This window comes from Tinamus guttatus, unplaced genomic scaffold, assembly GCF_059628265.1.
Source record: "Tinamus guttatus ecotype Peru unplaced genomic scaffold, ASM5962826v1 Tinamus_guttatus_pri_ptg000025l, whole genome shotgun sequence".
In the NCBI taxonomy this organism is placed as follows: domain Eukaryota; kingdom Metazoa; phylum Chordata; class Aves; order Tinamiformes; family Tinamidae; genus Tinamus; species Tinamus guttatus.
The window spans coordinates 139,249-167,150 of NW_028288559.1; the positions used below are offsets into that span (position 1 = coordinate 139,249).

A 27,902-nucleotide genomic window follows, 5' to 3' on the forward strand; every position below is an offset into this window, starting at 1 on the left:
TGTTATTGCCATCAATTTCAAGATATTTTGATTTCTTTATTATAGGCAACTCTAATAATGCTGAAAAGCTTTTTATATTTACACATTTTCTTCAATTGATGAGCAGAATCTGGAGAAGCATTAAAATAATCTAGAGCTCTTAAACTATTATACCAACTATTTCAAGTTCAGCTAAAAACCAATTGCTTGTACCCTGCTGCCAATACAGATCCATCTCTTAGGTCACCATAACTGACCAGGACTTGATGATCATAGTTTTAATAAGAGATTTAATATTCTTTAATAACCCATAGGCACCAGCAGACATGCAGTGACTTTCCCATTTTATTCCTCCACAAACAAACAAGCAAACAAAAACAACAAAAAAAAGATACACATGTTTTTTAACCAGCAGAACATAATGGAAAATAATATTGAAAGCATTCTAACGTTGTTTAATACAATGTAGTGTCTGAACCTGGACTACTGGATTTAGTTTTGGCACGTGACTCCTGCACATATATCCTTCCCTACAAAGTAATATAAAGAACTGCAAGAACAAACAAGGAACTGAAGACCTTCTAACAAGCAAGCATGGAAAAAAAAATGTACTGAATATCTTAGAGTAGTAAAACTTTTAGCGTTTTGACCATATCTAACCACCTGAATAAAAACTGAAATAAAAGGTAATCTGTTAGATGGAGGCTCTCACAAGCCTACAGTATTGATTACTGCTGGGCTCCTAGAAGAAGAGTTTTGAAACCACAAGAAAATAAATTAAAATCACTGCAGAAGAACGAAGGGCCAAGGGAAGACAATGCTCCAAGCAGTAACAAAAACAACAATTAGTGGGGATGACCTGCTGCACAGAAGTTCCTATAGGGGCATGGAAGACAAGAAACATTTTGTCTCGAGTCTCCGTAAGAACAGAATGTATCACAGGCTGGTAAGTAACAGTTGATACAGCTGTCAGAAACAATAAAAACACAGCTCATCAACTAGAAAACACATCATTTCACCATGTTCCTGAGTATTTAAGACTTGCCTGGGCTTAAGAGACCTCTGCCTGTAATCTGCACAAATACACAGTATGTGCAGTCAAGGTTTAGGCTGGGCACTGAAATACCTGCCACAACTGTCACAGGCAGAGAATTTCCCCATAAAGCGAATGCCTGAATTTAAAATAACATTTTCTTCATAACTTTATTTTTTAACAATGATAATAGTGAACTCCCAAATAAAAGGCTTTTTAATTAACTAGATTACAGTGGCTTGAAGAGATGGTAACAAGAAATGGTCCATGACTTGACTCAAATTTCTGTTTGGTCCTATATGCTAGAACAGTGGTTAAAGAAACAAAGGAGCAAGCAGAGTTCTGCTGCGAAACTATGTTCTCACACATGGCCTCGTCTTCCTCAATTGCATTAGATACTACAGCTTTTTTTTTCTTCGTCTTTTATTCAGGATCTACATAGACATCTTTAAACTGAAGCGCTTAGTAACTGTTCTCTCAACCTGTTACCTCAGAAGGGAGCCATATTAGACCATGAAAAAGAGGAGCTGAGAGAACATGTAGGCCATATCTAACAAGAATCTAGGGACCAGAAAATAACTCACACTTTCCACGTTGCTCTGACATACACATTTGCAGTTCAGGCAATGCAAAATCTTTAGTCAGTGAAAATTATACAGTGAAATTAGAGGAAATATCTGAGAAAAACAAGAATCTGTAAATTAATTGCAGCATGGTGCTTGGAAAAACATGAGTGTCTGCTCTTTTCTTTCCTTACCTTGGGAACTCACTACCACTTCTTTGCTTGGGTTTCCCCCTTGTATAAAATGAAGATAAGTTTATCTAACTCTGAGAATAGTTAATAGCTGTTAGAATAGTGTAAACACCTGTTAAGTGATCAGATAGAATAATGAAAGTACTAAAGAGAAAGAGAATTATATGCAGGATTCTTAATTACATTACTGATAAGATCCACTAGTCTCACTTTCTCTTAAGCTAAAGTTTCTGCCCATTCCATAATATACATATATATATATATTTATATAAAGAAAAAGACAAAAAAAAAAAAAAAAAAAAAAAAAAAGCTTTTCCTCTCCTATTCACAAATCTGGGAAGAACAAAAAATATTTATTATTTAGGAAGCCACAGTCAATTTTACCAAATAAATCAATGTCTGGAGTACACTTCAGCATGCTTCAGCCCAAAGCAATTTCAGCTTTGTCAGAACAAAACATTTTATGTTGTTTAAACCACGGTTGTTTCTAACTGGTGTTTGCCTTATTCCGCAAGCTTATTTTATTTTGAGATTGAATCATCTTGGGGCTCTGACCTTTACTTTTAATAACTTTATTTTTTTTTTTTTTTTAAATTATGGAATGCTGCCCTAATGCAGGAGCCAATCATTGCTGATTTGGTCATTTTCAAAATCCCTAATCCCACAGCCCTGAGATTTTAGATTGGCCCAATTCTTCATTTCTCTTTTCCTCCACTTAGAGGGAATGGGATAGATGGTGCCAATGAGTAACTAAGGTCAATCCTTCATTGGACACATTAGTCACAATCTGTGATTTTCCCATTTCTCTGATATGGCCTTGTCATTGGGGAAAAAAGGTGGTGGTGGAAAAAAAAGGTGGGAGAAAGCAAATTTCAGAATGTGATTCTCCCTTGGCAATATACAATGATGTGTTATAATAGTTTCTCATACAGGATGCAGAAATGACATGCAACAAGAAGACAGCACTGATGTTTGGAAGTTAGAAGAATCAGAAAGAAGAGATGTCTGAAGAGAAGTTGTAGGAATGACTATTAGACTCTTGCTCTTCCAGAATATCCAGTGATTGGATATTTCAACAATAGGTTTTCAACAACTTGATTGTGTACTGCATTTAATGGGTAAGGGTGACTTCTTTCAAAACACAGTATTTTACTATGTTTATAACTTAAAAATACAGTAATTCAAGGGAGTATTCCCTAACCAATACTTTCTCCAGCAATAAAATTTAAGCCAATCAGTGACTCTGTTCATGAAATAAACCACAAAAGATGTTAGAGATGGTAGTGTAAGCAGCTTTTAAAGAACTATCTGGAAAAGTTTAACAATCATTAGTATGAATGTAGCAAAACTTTGAGAACATTGTATTTGAATGGTGAAATGAAAAGGCTGAGAATCAAGATGAAAAAACAAAACAAAACAAAAAACCCCACACAACTCCAAAGCTGCAACCAGCTTGCTTTTGCAATATTCTGAGCATTTGTCCTTTTTTTTTTGGCAATTATTTTTGTTGTGCAAGCCAAAAAAAAATACAGCCTGAGGAAGTATCTAAGAAGCATTTAACTAAAGCTTGGCAAGATAGTAATGTATTTGATAACACACAGATTTGCATGTAGCACCATATTTATTCAATAATTTCATTATACACATTATAGGTAAAAATGCATACATAAACACTCTGGTTTATAGTCTACAAGTGCAGAAGTTTCTGCTTTCTATATGTGTCATTCTTAAAATCAGAGAATCGAGCACTGAGAGAGTCCATTATTCAGTGTTGAAAAAAAGCTACATTTCTAGCCGGCCTGGCTTGTTGTTTAAAAGGTCAGTATAGAACATTAGAAATTGCATGATTGCAGACAGGATTGTTGACAACAACTTTTAGTCAAAAGCAAAACCCAATATGCAACGTACAAAGCAAAATACAAAAGCTTTTGTATTAACAAGGCAGAAAAAAGAACAAAAAAAAACAAACAAAAAAACAATTTAGCTCCAAACATCCTGCAAATATCGTTTTGCTTCTCGAAGTGTGGCCAGTACTTTCATTGCTTCCAATTTGTCAGCTCCCATCTCCATGCTTAAAATGTCCACTACAGCATCACTTACATCATCAGCCATGTGCTTTTTATCTCTAGAAAAGAAATAGAAGAAAAAACAAATGCAAATGCATAACAGTAATTTTTTTTTTTACTTTTACCAACAGCTTCTGAACAAGGCTTCTTTTTTTAATAAAAAAGCAGAAAGAAAAAAAAAGCTTTCTGAACTGGATGGCAATGTTTATACTAGGTTGTCATGAGCATTGATAACTAGGGTTTATCTAAAGCAAACATTTCAAAGCTCTCAGCGCACTACAACTTGTATGAAAAGCCTGGGATTTCTGGCTGAGCTGTCACAGAACAAATGTGTTCTTTTAGGGATAATTGGACCTGCTGAAGTATTTGCCATTATATCGTCATATAACAAACTAAAAATCTCAAACCTCCAGGTAGGTTAACATCCACAAATAAAACTTCCCACTGTAAAATATATTCTTTCTGCAGAGCTCTTGTTCTATAAAGGCAATACAAGTTTGGAACCTGAAGTGAAATTTCATGTGCACCTGGGCAGCATCCTGACCCATCCTGTCTCCAGGCCTGCAAAGCAGCAAGAGAATACTGGTCTCAGCTGTCCTATCATCATGTATCTTCAGGTACCTCCTTTTCTCAAGGGCAATCTATTAGCTTGAGCTTTTGCAGTTTAATTGAATAGTAAGAAGCAGAACCATTGACTGAAGCAAGCAGTGGAATTGTATAATGTCTTTAAAAGATAAACTGCGAAAGCAGACACAGCAAACAAAATTCTGACATTCTAGGAAGACTATTTTCAGTATCATGTTGATTTTTTTTTTTTCTTCCAGGCAGCTGTTAACTCTTTCCAAGGCCTCACATTTCCGCTAAGGGCACTCTGTTTTGTTTGTGGAGACATTACCTCTCCCCACATTCTACTCACCCACATACATAGAAGTAACCTCCCTCTTTCAGCAGGATTCTGGCGACTTCCTTAGCGTAAAGCCTAACCATGTCTTGCACATATTTAGGTGGGGCTACCTCTGCAGCTGGCAAGTCTCTTGAGAAACAAACCTTAAGATGAGTTAATGTGCCACTTTCAAGAAAACATCTGAGCTCATCTCTGCAAGACAATAAAAATTGTCAGTAATCGGTTTGAGACAAACATAGTGTTCTAAATACAAGAGACACAGAATACTAATTAACTTGCCTGAACAAATAGTCTCTATCTTGATGCCGACAACCAAAAAACAGCCATGTCTCTCCAAATCCCCAGTCTTTATGTTCTTCTCTGAGTTTTTGCCTAAAAAAGACAAAACCAAAAAGCACATATGGGTAATATATAAATCCGATTCTATCAGTAATGCAAAGTCTAATACCCTGAGAACCTAATTGCGACTTATAGCAGTGCTCTAATAAACCCCTAGATTGGCATGAATGCACAAAGACTTAAGATAAATAACAGTCAAATCCTCCAACTCTGAACTCAGTACTCATTTTTGGTCCATAAACCATGGAAAGGGATAGGATCTGTTTGTTACCTACAAGCAACGAAGGAGGATTTTAGAAACACTGACTGGGCATGTAGGAATGATGTTAGGAAAGCCAAAGCTCAGCTGGGGCTGAGACTAGGAACAGACATCAAGGGCAACATGAGGAGCTTCCAGTTCTAAACTGGTGGCAAGAGGCTGAACAAAGAAAACCAAGAAAGGCTGTTGCTGAATGGGATGGGTAACGAGGTGATAACGGGCATAGATAAACCCTCAGTATGTGCCTCGGCCTTCATCAACGAGGTCACCTGGGCCACTCTGCTTAGTAAAAAGGTTCCAGGAGAATTGAATAGAGGCCAAATGATTCACTGGAAACAGGTACCTGGAGAATGTACTTCAGTAACTGAAATGTGTTGTGGAAAGCGGGAAGAAAAACAATCACTTAAAACCTTAGTAAACTACACTCAACAGAGCTGGTGCTGTTTGATATTGGCAGAATAGGGAGAAGCAGTAGCAAACCAAATAAAATCCATTCCCACAGGAGGGGATCTTCCTGATGCTTATTATTTACAAAGGTGCACTTGAAGGATTCAGGCCTACAGAGCGCTGTAAATAACATCTGAAATGCCACTCGACCATCACAGCCTCTCAGAAGCATTGACTCAATGCCTGTGAGTAAGTCCAAACAGTGCAGTGCAGTTTATATAAACTAGCATGTAACTGCACTGCTTGGAGAAAGTAAGAGCACTTCTGCATAAAAAGGTGACACGCCGACAGATTCAAACAACTGCAGCCACCCAGATCCTCCATACAGCCACTCTTCACTCTACTAAGAAAAGGAAGTTATATAAAGAATAAAACTCTCTACTTTGAATCCACATAAATGAAGAAACAGAGCAAGTACAAAATGCTTTTGGTAGACAAGGAAAAAAACAAAACAATCAAAAAGAAACATAGCAGGGTCCCTTTTCATAACATCCACTAAATATTGTGGCTTCATTCTTCTTTTCAAACAGAATAGAAAATGCAGCTTTTAATTTAAATGATTTAAATATTTTCTGTGAAAACATTTTTGCACAGAGGCTATTTACAATCACATAAATATGGAAACTAGTTTAATGATGGTTTCTCAGCAAACTATACCGCTAATGTTATTTGTCAGCATCCCCATGTGATGGAAGGTGTTTATTTCTGGTATTTTCAGGCCAGCCGTACTGAAAGTTATGTTTATCTCATACATATATAAATAGGTACACAATGTTCTTTGTTCTTAGTCATAATGCTAAGTGCACAACTATGGTTTTATAGCATTAGAATTGCAAATAGCTAAGATTTTCTATCACGACATTGTACCAATCAGAAGAGCTGTACATCATTTTATGGTGCAGGTTCCTGTATTTTTTTTTCCCCTCATACCATACTTATAGAGTTAAGCTGGAATTACATCAACTGTTTTGTATTTTGCCAAAAACTGTGTGTTTTTAGTAAACTGTTTAATAAAAAAACATAACATTTGACTTGCATGAAGAGCTATGTCTGTTATTCAAGAATAGCAAATGCAAAAGTGCTGATAACCCCAATCGTTTTTGGTACTTCAACTGTTCCTCGCTGAAGCCTTTTGGAATCAGCAGCAATTTCAAATTCTTTAGCCATTTAATACTTGGCCTCTCAAATAAGACAACCAGAGAATATACGTGGGGCCAAGCCTTGCAATACAGATACCTGTTGTGAAGGGAAGGGGCTTTGAATATCAAACTTAAAGGCAATTCAACAAAGTTTCAAAAAATCTACTGACCTCTCAGAGGGCATCCACTAGTAACACACGTAAGATTTTATTTCTTTATGTCTGTGCCCTCATATATCCACTGCAGGCATTTAATTCAGTCAGACAGAAGTACAAGTTATCATGGATGGAAGGGTGGAGAGAAGGATAGAAGACTAACTGCATTTGTACTCACTACTTGGAGTTATATGTTCTTTAACATTAAAAAGGCTGCTTTCCATGTAATGATTTGGTACATACCTATGTTGCAGGAAGCCAATAAATGGTGAAATTCCTGTTCCTGGACCAACCATCATGAAAGGGATAGATGGGTCTGCAGGTAAGTGGAAAGTACAGCTTGGGCGAGCAAAAATAGATATCTAGAATGAAATTCAATAGAATACAATTTTTAAAAAAATCTTAGACTGTGGAAATATCATGAAATTTTTAGAACTTTGAGCATGTTCATGTAGTATATTCATACATAAACCCCTTCCAAATCCTGACAGCCTGAGTTTATTTAATGCCACACTGCCATTTAGAATTGTGAGGTTCTGAAAACACACCATATTTACAGACCTATCAATCCATCTGCAGAAAAATTGGGCAAAAACACAGAAACTTGAACTTCTGATATGAAAATTGACTGAGTCACAATTTCAGGCACACTGTTTTAGCATTCTTGGAAAGTTTGGTGTTGGTGCTTGAAAGGAAGCTAGTGAATTTTTGCTATTACTAGCACCTATGAAACTTTTCTACATTGTGGACTTGTAAATATGTCCAAGTGCAGGTGAGGAATCATTTATAACAAATTGAAGGCATTTATAACAAATTGAAGCAGGCTTGCTTTCTTAAATTTCACAGAAAATTTCTGTGATCTTCAAGAAGAGGCAAACAGGTGACAGGGAGCAAGCAACAGCTCAAAGATCTTTGAAAGCGGTTTATGTTCTTCCACTGATAAACTTTGAGGGAAAGGAAGTCTAAACATTTTCACAAGAGTTTCAGAGCTACTTTGTGAACTATGATTAGCGTAGAAACTCTCACAGAAAATGAAAGCTGATGATTTTTATTTCTTTGAAAGAAAGATTCGGCAGCAAGAACAACAGCTGAGCATCATCCAGTGAAGTCATAAGCAAACACATCCAGGATAAATTGGATGCATTAAGAGAGAATTTGAATCTGTTTTGAAATTTAAGAAATAAAGCACTAGATCAAGTTACTCAAACTCTATTCTGTAAGCCTGAGTGGTTTAACATTTCTCATTTCTTCTCATTGTAATATCTGTAGTGGTCTAAATGATACAGTGTTGTTTTTCTGCTTTGATGATTAAAAAAAAGTATAACTCTGGCTAGCGAGACGAAAATCTGTCTCTTTGTAGAATTTAAAACTTTAAACCAAACTTGAGCTAGCAGGCTGTTTTGCATATTAAGGATTCCAAAGTAGTGTTTCCTTTAAAGAATGCAGCAAATAGTACACACATTTATTCTGTAAAGCTTTGCAATTCATATTTTTTGTGCAAGATCAGACTCATCTATTTTGTATTTCCATTCCAGATATTTTGCAACGTATGTGTATTTCTGCACATTTATCTATGCTGAATTCTCACTTACATGGCAGATGCAAATAGCGCTGAACTTTATTCAGACCCATTTCATAATAAAGCTTTTCCCTTTCTTTTCATTCCAGCTCTTTCTGATGCTTCACCTTGAAGGCATCACAATCAATTGGATTTTAAATTTCAGTTCTGAATACCGGAATAAGACATATCAGGCACATATTCATCAGTTTTCCTTGTAAATTAACTTTTAGAAATGAAGAAAGTTTTACTTTTTGCTCTCACATTTTTGTCAGAGCAATACTTTGAATTATTACAGCATTTTATAATGAACTTTTATGCTTGTTTCCACTTCCTTAATCAAATATAGATTAAACTATATGAACTTCTTTGACATGTTAATTATATAGTACTCCTCCAAGGTTTAAATTTACTTATACCTAATAAGCTTGAGACTGATTAATTATTGAGATTCTTTCTCATTAAGAGAAAGCAGAGGAAAGAACAATGTATTATCTCCTAATAATATCTGCAACGCTCAACCATCTTTGGTGCACACCAGAAATACCACAAATGAGTTTTTCCTATCGTGATATTTGATAATCTGGCCTTCTGCAAACTGTGTGCAAGACCTGACAAGACATGAAAGTTTCATAATTTTCCCCGTTGTGTTCCTGCCAGCCTTCTCTGAATGCAATAAAGCACCAATCTTCTACAGCACTAACAGCCATAAAACATCCTCTCCAGGAGTAACCACTAAATTGCACAAGGGTATATTCCAGTAATGGAAGGTGAAATCATCTTCCAAAACTTGCTTAGGGGTATGGTGGAGGGACAAAGTACTCTGGCATTTCAGCACTGGGAAATGTCACCGCTTCAGATATCCACAGATAAATTAGAATGTATTTTTAGCAACTTAGCAGTGAAGATCAAAGCATGTTACAGAGGGAAGGGCAACCAAATAGGGTCAAACTACAAAATGAAGATGGATACTACCAAAACATCCATATTACATCAGAGCCATGAACAAAGAAACTGAAATTGTTTCACACAGTAAGAGTTTAGATTTAATATTTATACCTTTTCAGTTGAAGGGCTTCCTCCTTTTGCATCCTGAATGTTTTTATTAGTGTGTAGTAGGGGTTCAACTAACTCAGCAAGCCAGCCTGTACATACACCTTTCCATGAGACCGCTCTAGTGGGATAGGCAGGAAACTCCACAATATTGAATACAAAGCACATTTTTCCTGGCTGAAATAAGTTGGAGCTGCAAAGAAACACATATTAAAAAGAAGCCAAGAAAACTGTGTGTGAGAGATAGCTGCACATCGGGTCCATTTTCAGCCCAAACCACCTCACTGATGTCAAGATTCTCAGTGTTCCTTTAGCAATGTGGCATTTATTCTCTAGAGTTAGAAAATCTTAAGATTGCACTCAGATTGCACTACTAAAATGGTACCAGCATTCTTTTCTACCACATTCACATGGTATGAGCTCATTCCTTGAGAACTCTACCAGAGTCTTGTCAAACATGCAAAACATTGAAGCTTGAAATAGGAGAATACGGTGTGTTTTGGTCACAGGGACATTATTATATATATATATATATATATATATATATAATACACACACACACACACACACACACATATATATATATATGATTTTATCCTTCATTCCTCTGTATTTCTTTAGTGCATTTCATGTTGTGAAACAAGAACAGTATTTAACAGTTATTTTCAAGAAATTACGCAGTCATCCTGTTTCATGAAAACCAGCTTCTTTCCCGTATTAAAAACTCTGGAGGAAACCAGCAGAGGGAGAACCAACAAGGAAATATTAAGAATGGGAGATTGGTAGAAAAAAGCAACAGTGACCTGTAGAACATACAGCAGCTTCCCTGCTTCTCCCTAAATCAGTAGAGTGGCTGAGATGTCAGACACCTTCAGTAGGGAATTCAGAGAGACTTTCCTACTAATCAGTAGTTCTGCATAGCAGTGTTGCCTGGGCAAGTTTTGCTTCCTCAACCACGTGACTATGGCCATTCTATCTGCAGAATTATTTTTTTGCCGGGGTGAGTTTTCTGTGCTTCCCACTTCTCTTGGCATATTGGAGAAATGGATGAGAAAAGGAAACAGCAAGGCCTGAGATTCGAGAAGATAAAGATGAATTCAACAGCAAACGCTAAATCAAATATTTTCAGCAAAACTCCTTGCAGAAGTAATTCTTTTTTTTTCTCTAATATCATAATGTGTATATAGATACATCTACACATACACGTGTGTGCATGTGCATATACATATGTACACACACATGCACGTGTGCTTATATACATACACACACAGAGTCCTGAAAAAAGCTGCATATCAAAATCACAGAGAGGATATAACTTGAATATTTCATTACCTTGAAACTGAATAGGAACGGGCTTGTAATTTAGGAAGATGCTCTGAAAAATTAAGATAAGTAAACAAGTAAGTAAATAAGCATTACTTATTCTTTGATTCATGCTAGTGACAAATGAAAATATCATACACCAAGCTTTACACTACTATGGACTAAAAGCATATTTTACCTATAATTTTACTCTATTATTATTGAACATTTCCACTAACAAATACAACATTAAGATCCGAATTCTACTTTGAACCTTTTTTAGATTTTGTGGAACATCTCCTAGAAACTCCATAAAATTAGACAGCAAAGGCCACAACAATTCAGCTGCGGGGCTCTTAATCAATCACAGAGTCCTGTAAGGTCCGCAAAAGGAAGGCCAACAGTTAATGGACAAAGTGAAATTTGGTTTTCCCAATCTTGTATCAAGAGTACTTGAGGAACTCAAACAGTATGAGAACAAGAACTATTTAAATGACAGTTTCTTATACGTACTAATTATAAATGCATGCATATATACACACACACACTATATATCTCCTAAAACCAGATATACTCCCTATATATAAATATATGCTATATACACACATACAAGGTTGAACTTGCTGGTTTTTCACTCTTCAAATAAATGATTTATTTTACCATGAAGCCTGAAAATTTTGCCTGAGAAGGGCACATTCAATTGAGATGGCAACAAGCTAAGTGTGTAGTGTGGTGAGGAACAGCCACAGTCATTAAGGCTAAGAAATCTTAGTTCAGGGAAATCATGTAAAGAAGACACTAAGCCTACGTAGCACCTTACTTCCCTGGGGGCACACATTCAAAAACTTTTCAAAGCTTCCTTTTATTCAGTCCAGTTCTCTAACAACACCCCAAAGTCCTCTGGGACATGCTAAGCTAAGCGTTCTTGCTTTCAGTTTGTAAATGTTTCTATATGTACATTTACAGACAGACATTTTATTTCTTTGTTAAAATTTTTGATGCAGGGTACTAGGAAAGAGAGACTACAGTTTCAAGTTCTTTCTTATTTCCTCCTTATCCCACTATATTGCATCTGAGAAGAGTATAGAGCTTCCTGCCATGTCCACTGCTGTACCAAAAACAAAAAAGGTCAAGGCATGGGTGTTCTCTTTATGCTGTCTGATATAAGAACAACAACAAAAACTACATATTTTTCTAAAAGTTAGAATATACATGACTTGTTTTTAATACGAGTATTTTAAAACACTTGAGTATATTTTTTTCCTCTGCCTCTACAGGTTTGCCTCCAGTTTGGCAACCTCACATCTTCATGCAGAACTTAGTGATTTCTTTTCACTATAGGGCAGAATGGCTTTGTACACTTTGCCAGCAAAAATATCACAGTGATCTTTGGATTTTATAGTAGACTGAATTTGGCAGTAGACTGAATTGGGGTGCAGAAAGACATCACAAAAACTTGCAAAAAGCAACTTTTTTTGTTGTTTCAGATGGTAAAACACACTGAGAAACTCATTCCTGTTTTTAACCTGTCAGCATTTTCATATGCCTTTGAGATGGCTATAGTTGGAAGTCTCACTCCTTCAATGCTTTATATAGAAAAGCCAGTGAGTGTGTTGGACATTATATAAACATGAAATTACTGGGAAAAACTTTGTTTTAACAGACAGAAAGGCAGAAAAGAACACAAAGGCAGGAAAACCATAAGCTGCAAAAACAGGTCTGTGTGAATTTTAACCAGTGATGAGTGCTTTCTTGAAAGCCCTGATTCTGCAAACCCCTTCTGCTTATTTTTACACAAGGAGGAATCCAGAGTCAGCTAAACCACAGGTATGTCCCAAAGTGTTCGCAGAATCAAGGCCAAAGACCACACACTCGATAACAGAGCTTTGCTCCCCCAAAATACTTTTAGTTTGATCACCATGATATTTCTCGAGTAGCTAACTGAACAGTTTTTCCACCACTTGGGATGCTAAGGTGTTTTCAGAAACCCGATCTAATAAAGCTGAAAGTCAGGCACTTGCCAATCAACAGGTTGAGCGAAGGCCTGCAGCTTGGGAAAGCACGAAGCAAATCCAGCAGGCAGACGTTGGACTCTCTAACGAAACGTGTGTAATCGGAGGCTCCTTGTCTGCTGCAGAGCTCCTGAAGTCTCCGTTTCTCTCCCGCATCACTGGTACATTCTACAAGGGCTCGCAAAAATGCCTGTAGGGGAGCAATAGAGAACAGGAGAGCTGTCCAATTAAGCAAATCTCCACAAATCTGGGAAAAAACTTTGCTTGCTTAGGGACAGGAAGCAGTCACCCTGCAGGTTAACAGATAACAATTTATTCCCCAATGTACACTTTTATCTATTATGAAAAACAAATAAATTGGTAATGTTTCTTTCTTTCTTTCTTCTTCTTTTTTTTTTTTTCTTGGCTGCTGTTTTCTGAAGTATGGGACAAGCTGGCAGCTCAGAAATATCTTACCTAACCTGAGTGGACAGGAACAGTTAAACACGCATAACCCATTCCCAGGTAAACCCCAAACATGAAGGCAAAAGGCCTTCTTATTTTAGTGTTTATGCACTTTACGCAAGCAAACAGTCATAACACAAATTTATTCAATACAGAACACCATTTGAGAAGTTACTGAAACAAGGAAGGAAAAATACAAACTCTTAGAATAAGTATTACTCTAGGTATTAAGCATGGTACTTAAGTCATGTCAATGTTGCTGTGGTGTTTCGCTCAGTATTTCTTGCCTATAAAATGCTACTGAAAGTTTTTCTTAAAGGTAAATTAAATTGAGCATTGCAAGACAAACTACATAGCATTTACAATTGCAAGCTTCCATTTTTTTTGGAGGCTCAAAATGCAAAGGAAAATTTTCACAGTTGGGGAAACAAATACCATACAAGCAAAGAATCCATCTCCAAATTTGCCAGGTTATTGAAAAACTTTAAAATCATTTCAAATATATTATGGGATTTTTGTGTAGAGCAGCACGCACCCTTTCAATGATAAGACAGGACAAAACTGGTTCCTCTTTGACTGAAGGGCATGAGCTCTCTCAAATGCTCAAGGTGAGACACTGTCAGCCTTCCAACCATCTAGTACCAATGCTTTTCCTTGGCTCCTGCAGATCACCTGTGCTCAACATACTGCAGAATGGCTAGAGGGATTTCAGTATCTGTTCTGCCCGATAGCACTTTTCTCCATTAGTCAAACTAAGAGCTCAATTGCTTAGAACGAAATAAAATCAGCAGCACACAATGTGATAAACCACCAAGCATGGTAACTACAGGCCATGCAGAGATACATCTGCAATAAACCACACCACATAAAATTACTAAGAATTTCTTTACAAAACAAAACAAAAAAAAGGCACTTGAAACCTTTTTTGGAATTGCTCTTATTTCCAGACACCAGGTTAGAATGAACTTCAGAGTGCTTCTCTCAGGGATGTGTTGTGGATGAGTTGCTCCTGTTTGAGTGAGAAAAGCACACACATATGAACAAATTTTGACTTTTAATAGCCAAAATTAGCATCATAGACTGCTTCTTCTAGAAATATTAGGAGCTAAACCATACTCAATTTTTGTGTGATCAGACTCACTCGTGAATGGAAATTATAAACTAAATAGCAAGACAGCAAGTATCAGTGAAAATTTTCCAATTTTCCAGTCAGTGATTATCAGGAAGGCAAGAAACAACGAGATGGCTTATAATAAGCATACATTAAAATAAAATTTATTATCAGGCTACTCAAGGCCTTGTTGCCCCTTTGTACCCTATGGAAACCCAGCGGAATGTCTACAAGGGCTAGGAACATCCACACTTCTCTGTATATTTTTTTCCTTCAATCAACAGGAACTCCTGAAAAATCAAAACATGCTGGACCGCATGAACATTTTCTGAAGATCTAAACAAAGGTGATGACAGCCAAGTGCCCCTCTGGAGCAAATGAGTCCCAAGTAAATCGAAAGAAGTTACAAATTGTTTCATTAGAGACCCAGCTTGCATGCTGAGATTTCTCTTGATAAAGTTCTGAGGCTTCAACTCCAGCTGCTGATTCTTGTTTATGCTTTTATATTCAAAAGTTCTTTAAAACACAATATTTGCTTCAAGAATGTGCCTATATACCTTAGTAAATTCTCTTTCCACATTAGCATTACTTGACTGTACCCTTGTACAAAGAACAAAATTTATTTTTAATAGATTAGAGGACTGGCATCAAATGTTAAAAGAAAAGACTGTTTTTATACTTTTGAAAAAAAAAAAAAAAAAAGGGAATTTTGTGCAACATCTGACAGCATTCCACAACAAAGATGCAATCCTCTTCCTAGGACACCTGCACACAACAAAAACCTGCTAGAGCAAATAAGCATTTGAACAACAGGCTATGTACCAGCCAGCTATATGAATTCTCTGTTTGTCCTCTCTCTTGAGGCAACAATTGATCTCATGGACTTCAGCAAAGAATTCACAGGCTGATTAAAAAGAAACTGTAACTAGAATTGAACAACTCTCAGTGTGTCTTGAAAATGCACCAGAGGCTCTGTATTCTGTTTATTGTTGGCTGTCTCTCCTCATGTTTTCAAGCTCTCTTCACTCAGCAAGCCAACAACAGTAATAGCTACTGCAAATTCCTCAGAGAAACGAACAGTGCAGCAGAGGCAACCATCTTAGAGGAAAAACAGCTCTGGCACTTAGCTAGGATTTGCCAAGCTGCATTAAAGAGACAAATTCTTTGGTACAGAATGGCAACAGCAAGAAACTAAGTTACAGTAACTTAACGAACCATTTCTCACCAGCACAGCCCCGAAGAACTGAATTTGGGCTTAATCCCAGATCATTTTCCTTCATAATTGCAGTGGGTTGGAAGGCAGTGCACAAGCTGTGATTGGATTTCATGCAGCAGCACCAACTTGTAAAGTCAAGGTAATTTCATGAGCTGTCCACACATGCACACACACACACATATATATATTTCAATTAAAGATCAGTTAATAGCTGGAGAGCTTGTTCCACACTGCCTTCTCCTATATAAGAGCTCTGTAACTGAGAAAAATTTGGATGAACTACTAGACTGAGTAGAGCTAAAGAAACCAGACACAAATTTTTAAGTGGAACACAGCATAGCTGCCAACAAAAATGACAGATATGGCTCTACCCTTGCATGCAAGACAAGTGCAAAAAGTCAGCATGACTTGCTCTGGGTCACCTAGAAAACTCAAGAGCAAAAATAAGAAAACTTTGACTCCACGATCTTCCCTTCCATTAATATTCATTCAAATAATCAGGCATGGCATTTTACATGCAAACACAAGACAAGGCATAAAAGTTGCAGAAACTTGGTCATTGGTGCAGTTTTAGGAATGCTGTGGTTATTTTCGGTGTTGCTGTGGATGGCCAGCCATGTACTTTGTGAGAATGTGAATCTAACTGGAATACATGCTTAACCCTGCATGGCTGGGCCAAGAAACATGGAGCTGTGGGATCCTCACCACCATCAGGCTGCTCAATTCAGCAACCCCTAGTCTCTGTCACAATCAGCAGCATCCAGAGGGGCTGTGAGCATTTCCAAGGTGGCGAGTACAGAATTTACTACATGGAGAAGGAACTGCTGTTTTTATAAATGTGTTTAGAGAGTTGGAACTGTTTACCAAAATTTTTGGACTCCCAGGATAACTGGGGTAATGGAACTAAAATTAACTCATGAGAAGACCAAGAGAACTATAAACGGGTTCTTCTGGACCAAATTGTTTCATTTGAATAAAATGTGCATTTAAAGGAGAATGTTGAGGATCTTTTGAAAAACAGAAGAGTGTCACAAATTTTTAAGACCAGATTGCATTAGCAGAGCAGGCAGAGCCCCAGGAAAACTGGCTCAGGCCAAAGTCTTTGTGAACTGCCCCTTGCTGTTTGAGGAAGTCTTCTGTAGAAGGAAATAAACAGTGGCAAATGGATGTCCTCAACTTTCAGAGGGAGATTTAGGTTTTAGGTAGTAGGGCACTTATTTGTACAAGAAAACCTATTCTTCAGGAAGAAGGAAGGGAATAAATTGCAGCTCCACCCCACCATGAAGATCTGATGCTTCTGGCCCTGTCCTATCTCCTCCTTTTCTATGAAGTCCCTTACATTCCTTCCTTTGAAACTGCACTTGATGTTGAATGTAATATAAAAGGCGTAGATAGCACACTTGTGAATTCCCTTGGCATCAGATGAGGCCTTGGTGCTTGCCCATGGCAAGATGCTCATGTGCCCTGGACTGGGTGAGCTGAGTCCCAACTCTGCACCACTCATGCCAGTTCCTGGGGCCCTCACGGGCCAGATCAGCCCCGTGCAACCAGGGCTGGTACTCAGCACAGGGACGAGGCTGTAGCTGATGTTGGTCTTCTTCAAACTCAACTTGTGACCCCCAGCATGGGCTAGTTATTGGAGCGGGGGTCTGGGATGAGGGTTGGCTGGGCCTGGACACCTGTAATGGCATCCCCTGGAAACATGGCTCATTCCCTTGCAGACATAGCGACCTTTGCAGGAAGGACCAAGGGGAATGGAACAGGAGCTTGGAAGGCTCTCCTGTCACTAAAAACACTTTTCCCGTGTGCCTTTTCCAAAAGTTATATGCAGTATGCACCAGGGCCATCCCATCCTCTTATCATAAGGGTGCAAAGGCTATCTAGGTCTACACTGAAGACCTAGTGTATCTGGCCAGAATTGTTTATGGGCATATCAAATAGTCTTAAAAATTCAAAAACATTTCAAATGCTCTCTTGTCATCCTCCTGCGTGATGCAGGCAAGATGATTTGTCAAGAGGGAGGGGAGCACTGCAAAGAAATGGCGAGTATGTCTGCCTAAACTCAACACCCATGAGAAGCCATGAGACCACTCACTGGGAAAGGACTGACCTTCGCTAAATTTGCTAGTAGAACTCGCACTACAACAGGGCTTGTAAATATTTGCAATCGCTATTGCAAACAGCTATTAAATTTATGCAGTCCATGTGTATTATTTTGATTAATATGTCCTGAGTACATACAAATATACATACGTTATGGATCAATAGTTGAGGTGAGGGTATATATGGGACTGGGCAGTACAGCTGGAGGTATGGGATCCCGACTTGTAGCGCAAACTGCCTTGCTCAAAAGCAAGGCATGTGAACTGGAGCAGAGCGCCTAGGCGAATGACAGCCTCTGCAAAACTTGGGCTTTCATGTATCCCTTGTACCACAGAATGGCTTACACTGGAACAGCTACTTGCCCAGTCAAGAAAGAGGGGCCCATCATACTTAATGGAAAATCTGTCTGGCCCGCAATAATCCAAGGATCTGATTTACTCATGGACCAGAATCACCAAGAGTCCTACCCCATCGTGCAGCAGCACAACTCAGCAGCACCACTGATATGGCAAGAGAAGGGTAATTCTCACATGGACTGCATGGGCTTACCATGCAGATACCATTCCTGACTAGTGGATTCAAGTCTGATCCACACAGACCTACAAGCTCCCAAGAGGCACACTGCAGCAGTACTGAGCCTTCTGCTGCAGGAGCACAGCCCTTTTAGGAGGCAAACCAGACAGCTGTGAAATACTGTGGCAAGGATGGAGGATGCTGCAGTCTTCTTTTGTTTCTTTCAAGTGAGGGAATGTTAGGTTATGTTCCTGAAGTCTCATTTCCATAAACATCAAGGAGCACAGAGGATACTAGCACAGCAGGAGGAATGTCAATAACAGTCTCAAGCTCCCAAATAGCAACTAACTCCTGCAGGGTAAAAACAGTTGCAGCATTTTGTCTCCACTCTTTTTCACATGCCTATGATTTTTAACATGCTTCTATGAAATGCCAGCTGTATACACCATACTGAAGATACAACATATTCAAAACTATGTGTATCTGCTATTACCAAATCAAAGAGGAATGCTTACCTTTCTTTTTAGTGCCCTGTTTCACCTTTACACAAACAAAGTGCTCTCCTTTTTCAGAAAGTCCCAAGATATGAAGAAGTTCTTCTACCTCATTGGCATTGTTGGGACATATTACACAAAAGGAATCTCCAGGCTGGTAGTCAAAGGTTGTATCCTGTTTCAATATGAGAGATGAGATCATTTCCATAAAACTGTAATAAACCAAGGCCCACAGCATTTCCAGTCCTACCAATGACAAAAATCTTTTTACTATAATAACCACATGAAGTCTTATGTTCTTTTATGCAGTACAGGCAGTGCATTGTTCTGATTAACTGGTAACACCAACTCAGGGCTAACTTGCTCCAAACTTAATTTAGGTAGTTAGAAGAAGTATAATACAGATCTTACAGATTTGAACAGATGACAATATCCCAATAGCACAATTCCACAGATTTGGAGAACAAATATTTTTAATTTAAAGTTCCTTGTAAAGTAATACTGAGCAGTCCTTATGCTTTTCATCTTCAAATGAGCATTCAAAATATGATCTTCACAAAGTATAATAAACATCATCCAGTTTTTACACCCAGAGTAACAAAAGTTGACAGTTTGAGTGGTACACTAAAAAACAGAGGGCATATGAATGCCAGAGGCAAAAACAGAGCTCAAAGTCTCCAAAATAAGGAGCTAAAAATTCTCATCACTTCATCGTACTAGTCAAATTACTACTTGTGTAGATTACTACTGCAAGCTTGTCACAATTTTCTAGGTGAAGTTTCTGAATATTTCCTAACTTCTATACTTACAAACTGATTATTCATCTTCTATATTTTCTGCCTGATCTTCTCCACTATAAATTCCCTCAAAAACCTATTTCAATAAAACACAATATCCATGGAACAAAGAAATTAACTTGGTAGTTTTCTGCACAATTCTTATAAAGTTTTCACTCCTAAGGAACAGTAACCTTCAGTGTACAAATCAGACTTCGCATTTACAAAACAAATCAACTTCAGATGACTTCAACCTAGTGTAAAGGGATTTTTTAAGCAGTCAAGTAAGTACACACTGTAAGTTTCTGCCCCCAGTTTTCATACATAACATGCATTTTTAGCCTTTATCTTTACCCACTAAAGAAAAAGCCCTCACTGACTTACTGAAATATCAAGTTCTAAGAGCAAAGCAGTTTTTATTGCATCTTCTCTAGTGAGCTGAACTGCTTTTGTAACTGGCACTTCAAAGACTGTTCCCTCTGAAATCAGCGAGGCCAGGCTGGGATCCTGAAAAGGAGGACATGAGAATTTGCACTAACAGACACACATCAACTGCGTAACACGTTACTACTCGACACGTGAACTAACTTTGCTGCAATCCTGGGCTTTTTTTTTTTTTTTTCAATAAAACCTTAAGAAAAAAAATAAAGAGGAAAAAAACGCAATATCCCCAACCATTTTTGCTCCATATATTGGAAAGTTGTACCTAAGTAGTAATAGACATATATTCAATTAAATAAGTCAGTAAGCATGAACAGTTTAATGCATCTAAACTATGACCAATCGCAGTTCAAAACCTGTCTTAAAATAGACAGTTTTAAAATGGCATTTATATTAAAATTCAGAAAACTCCTGCCTAATTAAAGGATAACGAAGAGTAAAGAAAGAGCCTAAGAAGAAATAATAGAAGCTGTTTGAAAACATCACTGCAGATTAAGAGATAAGAACTACAGGATTTAGACAGCGATATTATTACAGGCAGTTTATGGAAAAAAATCTAAAAATTAAAATATTAAATTAATAGCTAAGCAGAAAGTCCCACTCTGCAGAATGAGATCATGTTATCCCACTGTACTTCTAGCTGAGTAACAATACTTGCTAATAGGCCCTGAGAATCATCTTGGGTGGATTCTGCCAAAGGTTGTCACTTCAAGAACAGACTATAGCCCTCACTTCACCACCACTGCTGACAGTGAGTATTATTTGATATCAGAACAGACAATAACTCAGAGGTTTTCACTTTTATTTGGGGTTTTATCCTTCCAGGAATGAGAGGGAAAGCAAGTGTCCATTAAAATGATCTGTCAAATGCAAAAGAATTATTCTAGAAGTATGAAGAGTATCAGCTAATAAGATTTCCTATTTTTATTTTTATTCTTTTAAAGAGGAAGAGAAGAAAAAGACAAAAAAAAGCACCAAGATCAACATCTGGAAGCTTCAATATTCTCTTGTATTTTAACACTGCTATTAATGCCTTGGGCTCACTATCAAGCTACTGTGCACCAGTGGCCATCCACATTCATATTTCCTCCAGGTCAAGTTCAAGGTGTAATGAGAACAAGATTTTAGCTAAATAGGTTTATCCTGTATTTGCCACAAAAGCTTAGCAGGTAGAGCATTACTGCTCTTCTTCTGATAAACATCATCTTGTTAATTCAGTCCTTAGACTCAGCACTCTAAGACACAATTCATATTAATAACTATACAGTATCATGTATCCATCCCTCTTTAGACAACAGGGAATCTTCTTTTGCAAATGTTCAACCTCAAGCCAAAGCATTTGGCCAGCTCTGTCAAAAAAAAAAAAAAAAAAAAAAAAAAAAAAAAAAAAAAAAGCCCAAGGGAAAATTTGCACTTGATGCTTTCCAGCGCTCACGAAAAACATCCAGTTGAGCATCCGAAATCTAAAGAGTGTTGTCTTTAAGCTGGCCCGAATTTCAGAGTTGCAGAGATCACCCCCATCACACCAGGGGAGATTCTATGAAGTTGTGGCTACCTCCTCTGTTTTTGCCGAGCCTCCCTTGCACTGGTATCGTGGGACCCCTCCTTGGCTGGGGCGGCCACTGCCCTACTGGCCACATAACAATACTCAGCTCCCCACTTAAGAAGGGGCCAGCCCTTGCTGTTTCCTGGCAGAAATAAGCAAAGTCTCTGCCCTTAAACAATGAAAAAAAGAAGTTGAGGCACATAGTTCACTCTGAATATGCAACTTGTCAACTAGAGATGATCAATAGCTTATGCTAATTTTTCTCTGTTCATAGCAGGCCACAAAGTGAAGGCAATAGTAAAATGATTGCCATTTTTATAGGAAATTTCCCAAGTATTAAGTATGCAGCAATATTTCAAGCAATTTTATGCCATCTTAGGGCATTATACAAGTATTGAAATCCGGGCCGAATTGCACCATACTTTTTCCCACAGAAGATGGTATCACTATCAGAACATAAATCACTGCTAATTTCAGCTCTTTCATTCCTGGCACTGCATTGCTATTCCCTTGTCAAATTAATATTTAGCTAAGTTATACTTTTGTTTTAGTGTCCTCGACTGAACTGACAAATACACTCTCACAAAGGGACTTTTCACTTACAATTCAAAACCTTCCTGTGTTCAGGGGCATCCCTCTTTTAGATATGTCTCTGCTTGTTCTTTGGAGCGCTACGCAGGAGTAGACACTCATGCTCCTCAGCAGAAGTGAAAGTTTACATCATTCAACGTGAAGTCCTTACCTCACCATGAGTGTCCTGAAACTGGACCTCTATATATTCCGGTGGCAAGGCAGGAACATTAAGAGCAGACTGGGATATGGGAGGGATGGAATGAAGAAGTGAGGGTTCAGTGTCTTGCGCTGGAGTCACAAGATTAACATCAACCAGTTTCTGTGACAGAACATCAGAATTCCTCACTCCCTCATCTTCTAGCTTCAACTGCTGGACTTTTGATGTTAAGTCTGGTTCGAGTACACACGGGACTGTAGAAAGAGAGTTAGTAACAGCATTGGCATTGCTGCTCATGCCTTCTTTTTCTTTCTGCAGTAGAAACACTTCTTCGAGGGCAAGCCAAAGTCCATCAATCCAAGGGTCAACCACTAGTTCCAAACTGCGGAGGGAAGAAAACAAACAAACAAACAAAAAGCAACATGAAAGCAAAGGATAACCTATTAGGCTGTTAATTTATTAAAAAAGAAAAAAGGAAAAAGAAAAATCAAAAAAAAGCTATACAACACTGTTTTCCTTTTATTTTTTTCCTTAAAAATATAGGAAGTGATTACCAAGATCATTTTTCTTGTTAATAATTTGTGTTTAAATTTAATTATTAATGCTATTTAAACTTATGAGGTCTACAGGGTTTAACAATCTCACTCTTTGTTAGGTTACCAATTTTATTTTCTTATGCTGAAGTTTATGACAGGAAGTTAATGGGATGGTAGCAAAATAGACTTTTTTTGCTGTGAAACAGCAACATCAATAGCTTACAATAATGTTCCATTTTTATTTTTTTAGAACACAAGATTTAAGTTTTATGATTATGGCCGTGTTTGCCTGTTCAATTCTGTCTCATATCATCATGCACAGAACCAATATGAACTGTATTTCAAAAAAATAAGCGAAGACTGCAGCCTAGAGGCTAGAAAGAAGAACAGAACAGGAAAGATGGTTTTTGTTACATAATTCCTATCTCTACAAGAAAGAGGCAGATGTTTTACAGGGAGGGAAGGCTGAGGGGAATCTCAAACCATTTCAGGAAACGCCTAAAAAAAAAAAGAAAAGAAAAAAAAAATTCCACCACAGTAAAGAGATTTAGACGTTTTGTTTAACAGATTCTTTAGCCTGCAGGACGTCAGCTTGGGTAAATATTTGAAAGAGACTGACATCACAGATCTGGGGCATATGTAGAGAGAGATCCCATTATTCAGTGCCTGGCCACAAATACTGTGGAACAGGGTTTGGTTTTGTATTTGCTTGTGGTAAAGAGAGAATATATTTCAAAAACCCTTATTTATTCCAAAAATAGCATTCTAAATTCCTCCATAAAAAAAAAAATTCATTCATTCAAAATAGTATTCTAAATTACTTAATTTCTAAAAATGCTAAATACCCTGAATTTTTACAGCCATTATAGATATCTAGTTAGATTTAAAGAATGTAGTTTCATTTAGGAGTCATTAAGATTGAAAAAGCATAATGTGCTGAGACAGAACTCATTCCTGCAAGGTTCAGCTGATTTCATAGCATTTGCAGCGTTTAACCAATTTTGTATGTAATACCTGCATCTCAAAGAAATAAAATTTAAACTCATTGAGTTCTTACCCTACACAATCATCTGCTAATCCTGTATCATAGAAGTGCTGGGCACCCAGCTCCTGAAGTCGCCTGTCTACTGTCTTCCCACCGTTACAGAAGAAGGTGTACTCGGAATCCCCCAGGCCTAACGAGTTCAGAGACAGGAATCACATCAGTCACTCGGCACAGAGCTTACACGGACAACAAACTGCAACAAACAAGAGGCAAATAAGAGAATCCAAAATACCAAAGTGTGCGTTACGAAAACACTTGTATGATCACTAACATAAGGGAGGCAATACCGGAAGAAGTTCAAAAATATCAGAATCTAAAAAAGTTAGAAACACAGGAAGCAATTTTAAACCACATGAAGGAAGAAATTACAGGACAGCATGCATAAGGGAATCTGGTTCCCAAACCCCGCACTAGAATCACAGCTCCTAAGGAAAACCTTTTTTGCAGATCTAATTTTCACTGCATTTCATGATTCTGACTTTTAATAGCCAGAAAGAGCTTCCTTCTGAAGCTGCATTTTGTTATCAATTAAAAATTCAGTGGAACCAGGAGTCACATTCATGTAGGCTCTGAGACTTCAGGATGTTACAACTAGTCCTCCCACCTAACTCACGTTAAGATTAACAGCTCGTGCCCCATCCCTGAGGGATCCTCAGCTAACACAGTTCTGAAGATCCTGGCTATGTAGACGCCACAAATTCTCTATACAATTTACATCAGCATCTCGCTGTCCTAACTACCAGAATTTTTCATAGCCTGACTGTTTCCTGTTGTAATTTAAAGCCCCTACATCCTTACTCCACCTATCAGTAGGCAGTGACAAGGGACTAATTCACAGGGATTTTGCATGAAATTACAGAACTTCAGAAATCACAGACACCTTACATCTTATTTTATGCATAAAACTGAAGTCTTAAAAATGTAATTAGTAGCCAACTTTCACTTTTGTGACATTCTTCTTTTATTCCTCATAGAAGAGACCTGTTCACAACATAAAAATAAATGTATTTTAAATATATGTAATTTAAGAAACGCTACTTACAAGTACAAATTATTTACTGAGAAACTAGTGCTGGAATGCCATAGAAAATACTGAATCACCTAACAATCCATACTGTAGATGTGCAAAATGATCAGGTGGCAAGGTCTTGTCTTGAATTTTCTTAATGAGCTTGCGGGCAGTGTCTGGTGGGTCTCCAGTACCAGTAGTGGAAATAACAATAACTACAGGATCCTTTTCTTCTTCCAGATTATACTACAAATAATTCAAGAAAGTAAGTTACAAAGTGCCATTTTATAAATATTTGTGATCTTAAATGCTATTTTCCACTTTTCTTTTTCCCACGGAAGTTGGGAAAGTTTAATTTCACCTTATCTCTATAAAAGCACAGGTCTTTCAGGTAGTTAAAAAGTTACTTTGAGGATACAACTTAGAATCTTGTTGATTACTTTGTTCATTAATTCAGCATTCATAACCATCTGAACAGAAAAAAGAATGGTAGCTCAGCTATCAAAGAACAGGTCATATGAATTCATAAGATGGAAACAACTAGGTGCTTAGAGCATACGGTTAACTCAAGAACGTGTAAGGTTTTCCCCCCAAAGATTACTGTTCCTTTATTCACTGATGATATTTTTTACTTTTCATCTAACTTTGTAAATGTAGACTAAAAAGCAGTTTTGTTGTTGTCACTTTTTTCCAAGATTTTTATGAAGAATCCAAAAACATTTGCATAAGGCAGCTTAAAGAAATATCTAGCACAGCATTGTGCCTCTGACAGCTTCTTTTGCAGTAACTGGGATTTCCAAAGCTTCCACACCTGATTTTACAGGAGTTTCATCCGTGCATTGTCACAAGCTACTGTAGTATTCACAAATAAAAGCACTAAATGCAAACTCTACTCCCGTCATACAAGAAGTTATGCTAAATTGTGTGTGTCCTATTAAAAAAAGTGTAGAAAGTAAAAGCTAGTATACTAGCACAGAGGTGCAATTAGTTCATTAAATTCCGATTTGATGCCTCCCTTCTCTGCAAACTTAAAGACAACAGTTTGGAAGCCAAATACTTGGGACAGATTCCTCGGGAAGGGCGGTCAAGGTCATGTGGCCTTCAGAAGGGCAGAACCTGCACTGGTTTATGCCAATTACCAGGAAGTCTGGTGCATATCTAGACCAACAAAAACCTTGCATGTAATTTCTTATTCTGTTTTCCACTCCTTCCTGTATCCCTTGGCGTGCCCATCTTCATCCCATTCTTTCTGTCTCCTTTAAATTAACTCCTCAGTTGAGGACAGCAGTGCTATACAGCTTCACAGAGCAGCCCGCTCAGGCTGTGCATGATTGCTGATGGAAAAAGATGTGACCAAACAGCCAGAGGATGTCTTGCTGAGAATAACACATGTCATGGCAAATGTGCTTATTCATCACTCATGCAGGACCACGCACACAGCTCTGTCCCAAGAACATGCCCATTTAGTCTCTTGCTTTATTGCTCCTACCTCACTTTCGCTTCATTTCAGTCTTTCCTCAAAAACAAAAGCAATTACAGTAAAAAAAAAAATGAAATTTTAAACACCAGGACTAACCTCTTCTTACCTACAAGAAAATGCAAAAGCTTGTGCTTCCGAGACCTGACCACTCAACATTGTATGGCAATGGGATCCTATTATGACTATTGACTTGGCAAACACCTATTCCATCTGAAAGGATTGCTCTGGTGATTTCTAAGTGATGATAAGGTCTGAAAGAAATACTCAAGAGCAGTGTAAAAAAGGACCTTCTCCTAACTGGCAGTCAAATCAGAATTCTATCACTTCTCTCACTTGATGCATACACTCACCTCCCTGTAACACATAGGAATAAAGCAAAACACATTTACTTAAGTGGCAGCCCAACAGCAAGGCTAGAAATATGCTGCCTATAGCCTTCCAGAAGCTAATCTCCACAGGTCTCAAAGTTGTAGGAGTGAAACAGAAGAACATAAGATGATTTGTCACATTCCTCGGCTGCATAAAACTTGGTAACTATTTGCTGCATTTTGAGTGAGTGTCCATTTAAGAGCTGCATCGAGCTACCAAGCAAGTAGTTTTTTCCAAAGAAAGTAACTTGTTAAAAAGGTACTAAGTTATTTTTAACTTCTCATATTTACAAGTGCATGAAAAACAAAATCAGGTGGTATTTTCTGTTTATCTCATCCAAAATAGTTTAGTTTTTCTCTATTGCTGAAAGTGGAGAGCAGTTCTTAGTACTGTACGAGCCCAAGGGGTTTTTAATCACAAGCAAAAGCTAACAGTTTTTAGACCCTTGCTCTCAAGTAACAACAAAAAGGTAATTACACTCTAGAAAGAAGTAAAAGGCTTGGCTAGAGAAAGTATCTCAAATATGGCTAGTGTGACCTGGGCTAAGTCCATACACTCAAAAAGATCCCTGCAGCCTCAAAAGCTCCAGGTCATACTGGAGCACACACTTAGCAGAACACAGGACCGCAGCCCAACAGAGTGAGACTGGACATTTAACACTAGATGTTACATTTTAGATGAGTACACGTCTATAGCAGCCACCGTGCAAGCACAAAGGAAAGTGCCATCCAAATACTTATTTTCTGAAAGCAGCATGGAGCAGCTCACCTTGTCCATCTCACTCATACAGTGCATATCAGCTTCGAGTCCGCGGGCGCCTGCTTGCTGCTGTATTTCCTCCGCTATGGCCTTCGCCTGCCCCTTTTGTGTGGCATACAGGAGCAAAAACCTCCTTTTTAAGTCACAACACATTTTTAATATAAAAAAACAACAGCACTCTGTTTTCAGAGACACTATAGGAAAACAAAAGGGAGGAAAAAAAAAAAGGTAAATTTACTGCATACAGAACAGCAAGAGATTGCTTTGCTTATCAAAGAGAGTTCCCTTAAAAGTCAGCACTACCTGTGCTTAACTTGAAAACTAGACATC

The 27,902-nt window shown here is 37.8% G+C and overlaps 1 protein-coding gene across 1 annotated transcript; it reads right to left on the reverse strand.

Moving 5' to 3' along the window:
- Window positions 1–3,744: 3,744 nt before the first annotated feature.
- MTRR (5-methyltetrahydrofolate-homocysteine methyltransferase reductase) lies at window positions 3,745–27,738 on the reverse strand. Its single transcript, XM_010217110.2, has 14 exons — window positions 27,582–27,738; window positions 25,057–25,210; window positions 23,968–24,085; window positions 22,387–22,756; window positions 20,042–20,164; window positions 18,903–19,056; window positions 14,365–14,453; window positions 13,010–13,190; window positions 11,019–11,061; window positions 9,693–9,879; window positions 7,319–7,437; window positions 5,016–5,108; window positions 4,749–4,928; window positions 3,745–3,891 (listed from the first exon to the last, which is right to left on the reverse strand). Exons 1-14 carry the CDS (start codon window positions 27,723–27,725, stop codon window positions 3,747–3,749), a joined length of 2,100 nt encoding a protein of 699 aa, XP_010215412.2. The 5' UTR covers window positions 27,726–27,738; the 3' UTR covers window positions 3,745–3,746.
- Window positions 27,739–27,902: the final 164 nt, after the last annotated feature.